Raw genomic sequence first — 13,380 nt, 5'->3', positions numbered from 1 at the left:
TGTTGGAGAAGACTCTTGAGAGTCCCGTGGACTGCAAGGAGATCCAACCAGTCTATCCTAAAGGAAATCAGACCTGAATATTCATTGGAAGGACTGATGCTGAAGCTGAAACTCCAATAGTTTGGCCACCTGATGCGAAGAACTGACTCATTTGAAAAGACCCTGATGCTGGGAAAGATTGAAGGCAGGAAAAGAAGGGGACGACAGGATGAGATGGTTGGATGGCATCACCGACTCAACAGACATGAGTTCAAATAGGCTCCAGGAGTTGGTGATGGACAGGGAGGCCTGGTGTGCTGCTGTTCATGGGGTCACGAAGAGTCGGACACGACTGAGTGACTGAACTGAATTTTACTGAGTATTATTTTTTAAATGTACACGAGCCCACCCCCAAATTCTGATTAACTGACAGCTGAGGCCAATTGAGACTAAATATTCCCACATTAAACTCACATAAATCACCTGAGCACAGTTTTCAGCTTGATAATGGGCTGTTTTAAATGTTCAATACATGTCATTTCCTTGGCATGAGACAATCAGAAACTTCATTAATCCTGATTTCCTTATTATAAAAAAATGTATAGGCTTTACATATTTGATTCATGAAAAACCTTTCCAGGTGGGTTGCTACAATCATTATACTCATTTCTAAATGCCAGAAACAAAATCTAGCAACCAAGTATGACAAGCTTTCGAGATAACAGTTTATAAATGTAAAACTCTTTGGCTAGTTTTGTCCCTCATATTCATTACCCTAAGTTATCAGTCAGCCACTTAAGTAATTCTTGAGTCTACAATGTGCCAGACACTGCACTGGGGATAAACAGTAATTAAGAGAGAGACAGCCCTTCTCTAACAGCTTCCCTGGTGGTTCAGTGATGAAGAATCCACCTGCAATGCAGAAGACATGGGTTTGATCCCTGGGTCAGAAAGATTCCCTGGAGGAGGGCACAGCAACCCACTCCAGTATTCTTGACTAGAGAATCCCATGGACAGAGGAGCCTGGCGGGCCACAGTCCATGGGATCACAACTGAGTGACTAACATGTTCACTTTCAGGCTTTCTCTAACTACCTAACAACAGGGGGAGATAAATAATCCATCAGTTACAAATCTGCTAAGACATGAAAATCAGGTCCCCAGAGTACCACCAGAAACATGTCACATGGGCATCTCACGGAGTCTAGGAAAACCTTTTCAGAGAAAGTAACAGGTAAGGTAGAGCTGCAGGAGGCAATTCCCAAGATTAGCTCTGTAGGGAACTATTGACAGTGTTCCCAGTAATAAGACAGGAAGAAAGAACAAAACATTGTATTTGGAAAGAAATGTGGAAAATGTAGAGAAAACATGTTACAAATATTACTTTTCGAGATACATTTTTGCAATACATAAGGTGTAGTATAGAACTTTCTGTGCATAAAAGTGAACCAGTGTTTAACTTACTTGAACTATCAGAGTAAATGGCATCTTTTCCAAACATGTATAGCTCTCCATCTTTAGAAATAACAGAACTACTTCCATTATTGCAGGCTGTATACACCACAATCTTTCCTTCCATCTTAATTATCTTCTTAGGCTTGTATGGTTTTGATTGCCGCCTGCTCTTAGCTTTTAAAAAAAAAGATATTTAATTTAAGGCATCTATTTACAAATAAAAATCATGATTTGTATACAAAGCCCAAGGAAAAAAACCTATCATTTGCATTTATCATACTTGATTTATTTATTTTCACAAAGGCCTGAGCTTCCCAACATGTCAATTAAATGAGTCAATCTAAAAGCCTCATCTTGTTAAATATTTATCAAGCTACTGCTATCAGATCCTGTTCTTTGTAGTACACTGAAATATCAAAAGAGAAACAGCAATTTTCTACCAAACTTCTAGGGAGTGCAGTCTCTAGATTAGCTATTTACATTATCAATACCATTCCACTGTCATCTGTATCTATTTTAAATCCCTTTTTATCAAACTCTACCTCACATGTATTCCTCTGTGAGATCCTGGAAAGTATTTAAAACCAGCTTCTCATTCATTCAGCACATATTAAGTATTTACTCCTAGTCAGAGACTGAAAGGAAGGGAAATGTGCATATGTAGAGACAGCAAATAAGATTTAAATGTAGATGATTTAAGCAGCCTCTCAAAAACTAAATCCCTGAAATGAACAAAAGATGGGAAATATCAATCTTCTGTTCCCTCAGTCAATCCCAGTTCTTGCATGCCTTTCTGAATAAAAACATATTGCTATGCTGGGTACAATTCTAGGATTAAAATACCACTGTATTTTTTCTTGTAACATGAACTATATACATATATACAGCAACTAAGTCATCCGGTGGTCAAGCAAAGGAAGAATTGTGTCCTCCAAATCCTAGAAGGAAAACCTGGCTGCGCTGAGTTTCTGAGATATGGCAATATACTTCATGGCTATTTTAAAAGATTTTTTCAGGATAACTTTTATTTACACATGATCTCTACATTAGATGTTGACTTCAAACCTAATCCTCATAAAATGCTACCCCAACTGCAACAATGTACTATGTACAAGTTACAAAAAGAGACAAAGGACACTTTGAGAAAGGCTGAACAGAAGTACAGGAAAGATACATGAAAATTGTTTAATTTTTCATTGCTCAGGAATTTCATCATAATGAAATAACACCAAGAACAGTGTTTCATAACTGATACTATTACACAATTCACATAAGGTTTACTTCATTGTGAAACACATACTCTTTACAAAACTTGGGGTTACCTAAAAGAATATACTGGAATAAATAAGTTTTGAAAAATGGAACCAACAGACAAAACAGATGAACAGTCATGTATGCAATATATAAGGCCTACAAAAATTCATGAATGTGAACTCTAGCATGAAATCAGCAATCATGGTTCTTTAATGAACAGCACACCACCACCATTCTCTGAATACTCCTCGGTATAAAATCTATTTACTTGAGAAGGCTAGTGCTGTTGAAACTGATATACCCTTTGTTAATAAATTCCCCAGCATTTCTACTGAACAATCCACTCACTTGACTCTCCATCCTCTCCTTTACTGGCAGATCCTGTGAAGAATATGCTTCCATCTTCTGCGACTAAAAGGGCATGAGAGCCATCATGTCCAACGGAAAAGTGCACGATCTTTGGGGATTTTGTAATTGGTAGCTCAACCCATTTTCCTGCTGAAGGACCACCTTGTTTGATTCCGAGACTCTGGTATTTGCCAGTGTAATATATCTTAACATGTGCAGAAAAAAAATACAAAACAGGAATTACAGTGCCTCTTGGAGTAGTACACCAGGTTTCACATGAGAGAAAAAAACTTCCCTACTTTACTGAGAATAAGAACAAGAATTCAAAAAACTCTTTTTTTTAGGGCTTCCCTGGTGGCTCAGTAGTAAATAATCCGCTTGCAACGCAGGGGACACAGGAGATGTGGGTTCTATCCCTGGGTCAGGAAGAGGCCCTGGAGAAGGGAATGGCAACCCACTCCAGTATTCTTGCCTGGAGAATACCACGGACAGAGGAGCCTAGCGGGCTATAGTCCTAGGGTTCGCAAAAGTGTAATGTATCTTAATGGGTATAAATAAAAATACAAAACAGGAGTTACAGTGCCTCTTGGAGCAGTGCACCAGGTTTCACGTGACAGAAAAAAACTTCCATACTTCACTGAAAATAAAAACAAGAACTCTGACTCTTTCTTTAATTATATTCAACTTCTGAGAACTGAGCAGGAGAGAAATAGGCATGTATCTGCAAAAGTACACAGTTCACAATAGTTTTTTCATATCTACTCAGGATACTTATCATCTTTTTTAAGTATCCTGAATAAATATGAATAAATGTATGCCATAAATATACTCCAAACATAGAAGGAAATTCATAAAATTCTCAATTCATTTTTCCCAGTGGAAAAAACCTCACATACAAATATACTGTATATGCCTCATAATTTTCACTTTCATGTTCTTTTAACTACCTTACTTTATCCTCACATCACCAGATACAAAAAAGCTTCCATCTCTATGAACAGACCTCTACAATCTGCAACTTAATTGTACATCCTTCTACTTTCCCTAACTTGTAGTCTAAATGTCTACACATTTACAAAAATTTCCAAGGGACATCCTATTCAAAATAAACACAAATGTGAATTCACCCCAACTCAAAAAATTACACAAAGAGCTCCATAATTAAATATTTGTAAAAAGGGAACATTTTATAAAGTTTACAAAGTATTATACTCAAATGCCACAATTTTTTAATACTATTTCAACATGAAATTTTACTACATATAAAAACTTTAATCAAATTTTAAAACATGGTTGTTTCCACATGTAAACTATGTAAGCTAATCAACTGATTATACCAACTATCTCTTAAAGCAAATAATGTTCATTTTTAATCCTAAGAGTAATTTACCTTTCCATTTGCTGTTTTCATTAGCGCAAATTCTCGTCCTGCACCAAGAACTGCTGACTCCTCATCAAATCCAGTACCTGATAATACAGTAAGACTTCATAAATACTATTACAGTTTTAATATGAATAACTTCAAGCACAACTTGTATGACTTCAAGTAATGAAAAAATTAATCCAATTAATATTGCTCAAAAACAAGGATGACACAGTACGTCATTTGAAAAAAATATGAACAGTAGCTACACTACTCCAAGCAAGAATAAAGTTACCATAAGCTTCTTCATTTGTTTCAGATTGTGGTTTAGCTGCTAAGTCATGTCCAACTCTTTGTGACCCCATGGACCGTAGCCCATCAGGCTCCTCTGTCCATGGAATTCTCCAGGCAAGCATATTGGAATGGGTTGCCATTTCCTTCTCCAGGGGATCTTCCCCACCCAGGGATCAAACCTGGGTCTCCTGCATTGCAGACAGATTCTTTACCAACTAAGCCACCAGGGAAGCCCAGATGTTTCAGATTAGTGCCAAATTTTATTCTCAGTATTAAAAAAATTGTTTAAATCAATGTTAGCTGGATTCCTTCAATTAATGAGTGAATTAATTTTTACTGGGCATCTATTCGTTATCAGGCATTACAGAATGCATGAGACTTTCCTATTTGGTCCTCATAATTAGGGCTTCCCTGGTGGCTCAGAGGGTAAAGAATCTGCCTGCAATCAGGAGACCTGGGTTCAATCCCTGGGATGGGAAGATCCCCTGGAGAAGGAAATGGCAACTCACTCCAGTATTCTTGCCTGGAGAAATCCACGGACAGAGGAGCCTGGTGGGTTACAATCCATGGGATCACAAAGAGTTGGATATGACTCAGTGACTAATATACACACACCCATTAATTATATTGTTTGGCCTACAAATGAGCAAATATATAAATTGTGGTGAGGTAGGTCTTGACACGGGAGTGTTTGGGTTTGAACAATACTATGCAGATATTTGAATTAAGGTATTTTAGATTTCCTGTTCCAAGTTTTTTTCTACAGAAGGTTTCATGTAGATACTCCATGAATTTGAGTGCATATGTGCGCATATACACACACAGATCCTTATGCATACTTTCAAGTTGTGAAACTATGAATAAATATTTATAAGCACATTTTATGAGTTTGTCCAATTATATAAACCATTAATAAGTTTACAGGATTATGAAATTTGGAAAAGATGAGTTCAATACAGTATTTTTCTATGGAAAAACAAAATACTATACAAATGTGCAAGGTAAATCACTAATGAAATTTAATAAATTTAATAAGATAATCAAAACAGCTGGGTCTTGCAAAGAATCCCACAAGTTAAGACATGGGAACTACTAAATCGGGAGCAGTATGGCAAACCAAAACTGAGACCCTCATGGAAACTAACCCTACTTACTACTATGACATGGCAAGAGTAGGTATACTAAATCCCAGAAATACTCTGTGAATGTCTGTATTTCCATATCCAAATGAAAATTTTTAAATCAAATGCTAGGCCAATTACCATTTTGACAATCTATGGAATCATTCCATGGCTATCCTGATAAATGTGTTCAAATAAAAATCAAAAGCTTCAAGTTACTCCTAGTTACTCGTACATGTTTACTCATAAGTGTGCTTCACAGTAACAGACAGCAAAATAGCTACCTAATACAAGCTGTAATACAATGCTGAAAACACAATGTTAGTTTTCAAAAGAAAAAAAAAATCTGAAAATAGAATATGGAAGAAAGGTTTTTTTTGACCATCTTACTTATAATATGCAAGTCCTTTTCCAGATCAAATAGTGAGATACCACAGGCATGCAAGCATTTTCTGGCCAGTTTAAGTTGTAATTCTTGCTGTAGCACAGGTTCTGTGCTTGTAGCAAATATTCTGACAACAAACCCATCCTAAAAGAAATAAAACAACCAGAGTATTCTGTTACATGAATGGATCTTTTAAGGCTCTACTTTCCACCTAATAAAAAATCAAATAATTTATGAAAAAAGGATTCCCTTTATACCAGCTTCCCATGACTCAGAATACTTACATCTCTGGAAGCAGCTATCTGATTAATATATTCTCCATCAGTGAATAAAATATTTTGACCTTCAGTGTGACAATCTGTGCAAAAGGAAGAAACAGCAATTACATTACAGTATAAATAAACACCTCACAAAATGACTTTACTCCTCTGCTGAAGTCAGAATGAGAGTTCTCCACACAATAAAGATAATTTAAACTCAATGGGAGACTGTGCTTTTTTAATAAAGAGCTACAGATTAGCAGAAACTAAACAATTCAACTAATTATACGCATTACATTTTGTGCTTACATTTATTAATCTTCCATAATCATGGACCTGAGAGTCCACCTAATTTCAAAATGAATTCGTATTAGATATAGTCTGATAATAAACATGCACCATGATGAACAAACTATAATGTTGGTTATAATCATGTCAATACAATCACATGCGAGGTAGGCAACACTCTACCTTCAGACATACATCACAGTCATTAGTGTCACAGAAAAATACAGACAGACTTAAAGCTTCTGCATTTGAGGTCTATGCTGTCCATCTACAGATATCCCTTGCTTTATAAAGTAGAACTGGCTGTACAATTTTCAAGGTTTAATGCCTAGTCCCAGTATTTTTAGCAAATAGCATGCTATATAAACTTTTAAAATGCTCATCCTTCATAAACAGTCATAGCTAAGCTGATGTGTCTCTTTTTTGGTCTGAAAGTGCTAATATTTTGACTGGAATGCCATATTCCATCAATACTATATAGAACCGTGCACTACATACTTTGATCAAAATATGCAGACAAGCACAAGTGTAACAAGGGATAGCCGTATTACAGAAGGACCACTGGGACAGGTGTTAGTGACTGCTACTAAAATAACATGAAACTACAAGCAGCTCAATATCTAAGTATAAACTGTATCCTTTTGAAAAAACGAATGTTCAGCAAGCAAGTCTAAAAGCACACACACACTTCCCAAAATAACTGCAGAGAACTAGGATGAATCTCTCCATTAATTACAATGCCAAAGAAATAATATTTCATTTCTATTTGCACCTGAATCAGCAGAACATAAAAGTCTGGTTTTGGAATGCAGTAATGGAGCCCACCCAAGTAAGCTGGATTACTCTATATCTTTGCCCAGGAGCTTCATACTAGCATACTTCCTTATTATAAATATGCAAAACACAGGCAGACCCTTACCAAATAGAGAATTCAGTGATCACAAACTGGAAATAGAAACTGGGAGACAAGGCCCACTGGTAGCCCAAGAGACTTGGTAATCAAAGAGAGGAGAAATCGAAAGAAAGAGTTCCTAGTCCACTGTACAGAATACAAAGAGGCGCAAGAAAGATGCTTCTCAAGCTCTAAGCAGTAAGATTTTAAACTAAAAAGCAAAGAAGAAAAACTCATTATAATTTCAGATAAATGCAGGGGTGAGGAGTGAAACGGCGCAAGAAGAGTAGCAAAAGCCCTCGTGATGGGAGGCAGCATGTCACCAGACACAAAGAGTAATGACACAGGGTACAATATAAAAGGTACAACATACAAGGCTACAGTTACAATTAACAGGGGACAAAGTATGCTTTCAGCTCTCAGTGCTGGGTTGCAAATAACTTATTTATAAAGTAGACTATAAGACAAGTTGGAACATGAAGCTCAAAGAATTACTAGATTTCTGTCAATTTTAAACATGGTATTCATTACCATCTATAAACCCCTAGCTAGGGGAAAAAAGGGGACTCTTAAAGAAAACTGCCGTCCAGATCAAAGAAAGGGAAAAACGACCACAGGCTTCTTCAGGCTTGAAGGCAAGTCTTCCTGCCGCGCGATTTCAAAAAGACTGAGCTCTTCATCCTTTCTGTCTCCGTCACGTGATGTCCTAAGACAGCATCTTCGGGAAAATATCAAGACACACAACATGGGACTATTCTGACCCAGTCTGGTTCCTTCCTCACCATGAGAAAGCCACATTCGTATTGTTCAAAGTCGCATTTCAGATGCTAAATGAAGTAGAGGGATTTCAACTGAATAAGAACATTAACAAGTCATTTTTTTTTTTTTACCATGATGGAATAAATAAAACAGCTTCATGTAGACCATTTTCAAATGGTCTTTCTCAGTTACGGTCTCTGTTAAATGATCAAGGTTTTTCAAAAGCAAATCCTTTCTATTACTATCCATCTGTCTTGGAGGGGTGGGGCATCGGTATAAGAACTTTTCTTCCATTAAGACATCCTAAAATGACTTACACAAAGAGTGACAGAGGTGCTCACTGGAGTGAGATTCACTCTGCACAAAATTAGAAGTCATCCCCATTTCAATATACTAATCAATGGAATATATTTTGTGACACTAAAATTATGTCATAGAAAACTATTTAATGACCTGGAAATATATTCAGAATACTGAGTGGAAGGGATAGGTTAAAAAAGCAATAAATAGCATACAATTACTTTTGTACATGTATGTGCACAATATGCACAGAAAAAAGGAAGGCTATTTTTCACTAATATGTCAGTAGTGGTTACAGATAGGAAGTGGGGTTACAATTAATATTCATTTTGTTTTGCTCATATTATATTTATACAATAAATATGATTACTTTTAACATACACATAGATATATATATATGGGGCACATGCTATTTCTGAACATTTTTGCTATTACTGTTGTTATCATTATCAACATCAGGATCAGAAGGATCAGAGACATGGCCTTGGACTTGTGATGATTAAAAACAAACAAACAAACACAAAACAAACAAATCTCCTGTAGACATATCTGAAAACAGAGTTATTTACCAAATGGCTTTAATAAGTCATCTGTTTTCTAAAGTAGCTTTATTTGTGAAACACACATGAAATATGACATTTAGCTTACCATGGCATCAGGTACACTAATTTGGATATATATATATATATAGCTATATTCAAATAAATGTTTCATGAGGTTATAAAAAATCTTAAAAATTAACAAGCAGCCAGGGAGCAATTAACCTTCACACTGAGTTCTTCAGAAGCGCTCAATCATTTTCAGATGGCCAAGTGCCTTGAAGTAGTTTTGCTGCTTACCATGAAATTGTTGGTAGATGTATTAAACACTGAAGATTTTAGTACAGAGAATGTATTAAGGTATAAGCAAATTCAAATACCTTACAGTGGAGAATATATTATGCATTTGCCCAAGAATTTAGACAGCACAGTGATCTGAAGGATAAATACATATGTACAACCTCAAAATTAAAGCAAAATGAATTGTCTCCAAAATACCTTATCAGAGTATTATTAAAAAGTATAAATGAAAGAATTTTTAAAATTTCTGACCCACCCTAAAAACCTCTGTCTCTGAAAACCCTTTAAAAATAAATTAGAAAACACAAAGCACACTGTTGTTAAAGTAAAAATAAAGAGAAGGTTCTTTACACCACGGTTATTTAAGAGCCAGGGTCGTGGGTTTATTAAGAACAACAAAGCCAACATCCCCCCACTGATTCAGGAGCTGAAAAGGCATGGTGGGCTGAGGGTGTGGGGTGAGGGGAAACAAACTACAGAATTGGGGTAAGAATTTGAAAATAAGTATTAAAACACTTCAGACTATATTTACAGTATCTGTTTTTCTCACATGCATTAATTTTCTATAGACTATAAAATGTTCTGCATGTCAAGAGTGTTTCAACCTGTTTGTAAACAAGCACTACTCCTTGCTAACCATTCTTTATATGTCTCAGCGGCCTAACATGCACATCTCTTAAAATCAGCTGTGAAGACAACAGATGACTAGTTGAGTAACATACCTGGTAACAGCACAGTGCCATCCTGCTCCAGGGTTTCAGGGCTTATTCTTATGGCTGTCATGCTGTGGTTATTCACATCTCTATACAATAAATAACCCTGACAACAACAAAAGAATTTTGTGTTCTTATATTCTAAAATATTTTTTCATTACCCACTTACTAGAAGAAGTAGTCATACAGGTCTGTATTACAGTGTTTTGAGATATAATAATACATCAATATTGATGTCTAAAACAGATTAAAGACTTAAAATATAAGAACCTGAATATACTTTAATAAGAGGAGGTATTATTATACACCACTAAATATCAATTTAACCTATTAAATCTACAATATAAATATTAGATACACCACACAGGACAGTAAAAATATTTTGGTCAAAATTAGTATATCACTTGCCAAGTAAGTAATAGAAATGACTGCTGTTACTTTCACAAATATCTAGGTTAATATTTAAAAATCAATAAAGTAGTGGCTTTAGATAGAGTGATATGTCATTGAACATACTTCAGTAAGTGTATTTCCCAGGACATTATTTGTTAGATAAAATACAGCAGTGGCAAATAAAAATTTGAAATTTTAAAGCAGGTTATGTTTTGAGAGACAATCACTGAATAATTAATTTGATATTTAAATTTTAATTTCAAAATCTCCCCCAAAAGTTGATATATAGTAAGATTATTTTTCATACAACAATAATTTTTATAATTTTCAAAATGCTTTAACTGATGTTGACAACAATCTGAGAGCTAGGCAAGATACGAGTGCAGGGACATCTTTATTCTATATTCCTCCACAAGGAAACTTGGGCTTCACTTCTCAGCAAAGGATAGTATAAAATAAATATTTCTGGCCCTTTGACCTCTTTATTTGATTCATTGTTCGTTTGCCTCATGCATCCAATTGCTGACACCCAGTTGGTCATGTCAGTCAGGTGATGAGAACACAGCATTAATAAAGTAACACAGGCCCAGATCTTTTCTCTCGCTGGTTATTCTCTGTATCCACCTCCATGCAGGCAGCTGCCTACTGGGCAGGCCACACACCACTTTCTGGAAGGCACTGATCTATACTTAGAAAGGAAGAGTTCATGGTAAAAAGCTTTAACTTGGCTTTGGGTCACAGTTACATTTCCAATTAAGATTTGCAAATAATAAAGGTGGTCTTTGATGCTTAACTAGAGGCTCACTTAAACAAGGACTCTAACAGGAGACATATTTATTCCCATTTTAAGCTAAATCACACAGGATCAAATAAACTAGCTGAGTTGTCCACAGTCTCACAGCTGGTAAGAAGCAAGGCCAGACCTAAAAGTAAACCTCTTATGAAAATGTCAATGTTCTAAGCCAATGTTCTTTATACACACCATATCATTGGTATAGTCATATTATTAAAAACATGCTATATCTGTTTAAATAGAAGTGATATTATTTACTGATGACACAAGTATGAACCATGTATTTTAAAAGGAAGAAAAGTTTGGTTTACTATGAGATATTCTCCTACCTGAGCATACCCTAACCAAGACTTTTTTTCTTTTCTGTTTCTGATGCGAGATGTAGAATTATATATATGGCCCTGCAAAACAACAAAAGTTAGTTCGAGCAACAGTTCTATAATTAATAATCTGTGAAAACTAACATACATGGATGAATGACATTTAACACATATGTTCCATTTTGATTTGCAGAGAAATAACATCAAACTTAGATGGCACTCTAAAAGCAAGAAACAAACACAAGATAATTCAGTATAAGATACAACTTCCAATCTGATTAAGAATCACTTACCCTAACCGTTCCACTGTATCCAGAGCCGATTTTGTACAATCCATCTTTGCATAACAGATAAAGGAAAAATCCATCATTCTGAAGCAGACATTGATCATCTTCATCAACAGATACTTCTTTTAATGGCCACTTGTGCATTAAAGCTGCTTTCTTAATGCCATTGCTAAACCAGTCCTGAATTTGAATTTTTCCCACCAACACTGCCTGTACACTTCTCTGTAGTGAATTTAGTATCATTGGCACCTAGTCAGAAGAAAAACACAGTAATTTTCAAACGTCTCAAACACAAAGCAGACAAAATAAAGATACTTTATTAATATATCATTTATAAGAAAAAACATTATTCAGAATGATCATATTTGGCGTGTCAGCAAAAAGTAGCAACTGAAAATCTATAAGAAACAAATCTCAAGCAGGACAAAACAAAAATGTAAATAGAAAGAACATTAATTTGCTTTTGTGACCAAGAACACTGAAATATGCATTTTTCTCCAAACACAGGTTAATATACTAGATTAGTAAAACGTATGAATACTGAAACATATTTTTTGTATTAGAGTGCACACAAACCAAAATGGTATCTTTGTATGATATGTATGTCCATTAATATACTGCATGACATTGAAGTACAAAATTAAGCATAAGAGATATACTGCTCTTCTACAGATGAGACAAAATTTCCAGTATTTCTCTTCCACGTTGTTTCTTTATTATGCCTAGTACCCATTAACATCAACATTTTTTCGAGATATGAAAACCTAATTTTTATGAACTATGTATTTATCCAGCATTCATTTAACCAATATTTATCAAATATCTGGTATTTGTTGTAAGTGATTCCTCAAAAGTCACCAGCATGGGACCAATAATCGGACCCCAGAGAAATCCCCCTGCTTCTCACTTTTTGCCTCTCTCTCACTACCCGAAGATGGCTGCCACATATCTGACTGCAGGGAAAGACCCAAGGGCACTCTGTCAGCTCCAGTTCTCCAGCTCCACTGTCCAACATGGCAGCCGCCAGCCACATGTGAGTACTGAGCTCTTGAGATAGGGTTAGCGTAACTTGAGATGTGATTTAAATATAAAACACACACTAGCTTTTGAAGGCTTAGTTTTAAAAAAGAAGTATAGATTTTATTAATAATTTCATATTGGTTACATGTTGAAGTTATTTTTATAAATATTGAGAAAATCCATTATTAAAATTAATTTCATCTGTTGCTATCTTCTTAATGTGGCTAATAGAAACATTTAAATAACATAGGTGGATTATAGAATACTTCTATTGAACAGCACTGTTCTAGAGGGCAGAGATTCAGAGGGATAACTAAC

At 35.5% G+C, this 13,380-nt stretch overlaps 1 protein-coding gene across 11 annotated transcripts in view; it reads right to left on the bottom strand.

Moving 5' to 3' along the window:
• The window catches only part of MYCBP2 (MYC binding protein 2), a 277,882-nt gene that overhangs the window by 191,904 nt on the left and 72,598 nt on the right, over nucleotides 1-13,380 (bottom strand). For all 11 annotated transcript variants that reach the window (XM_088842669.1, XM_088842670.1, XM_088842671.1 and 8 more), the window contains exons 6-13: nucleotides 12,049-12,291; nucleotides 11,765-11,836; nucleotides 10,259-10,355; nucleotides 6,483-6,556; nucleotides 6,204-6,342; nucleotides 4,426-4,502; nucleotides 3,036-3,240; nucleotides 1,443-1,607 (exon numbers count right to left, since the gene is read on the bottom strand). In XM_088842669.1, the coding sequence (XP_088698795.1) occupies nucleotides 1,443-1,607; nucleotides 3,036-3,240; nucleotides 4,426-4,502; nucleotides 6,204-6,342; nucleotides 6,483-6,556; nucleotides 10,259-10,355; nucleotides 11,765-11,836; nucleotides 12,049-12,291 (1,072 nt within the window). The remainder of the gene's footprint in view (nucleotides 1-1,442; nucleotides 1,608-3,035; nucleotides 3,241-4,425; nucleotides 4,503-6,203; nucleotides 6,343-6,482; nucleotides 6,557-10,258; nucleotides 10,356-11,764; nucleotides 11,837-12,048; nucleotides 12,292-13,380) is intronic.

Source organism: Moschus berezovskii, chromosome 13, assembly GCF_049115385.1.
Source record: "Moschus berezovskii isolate FMDL1 chromosome 13, NW_MosBer_1.0, whole genome shotgun sequence".
In the NCBI taxonomy this organism is placed as follows: Eukaryota; Metazoa; Chordata; class Mammalia; order Artiodactyla; family Moschidae; genus Moschus; species Moschus berezovskii.
The sequence above is the reverse complement of the archived record's forward strand: the minus strand, read 5'-3'. Positions and strand labels throughout refer to the sequence as shown.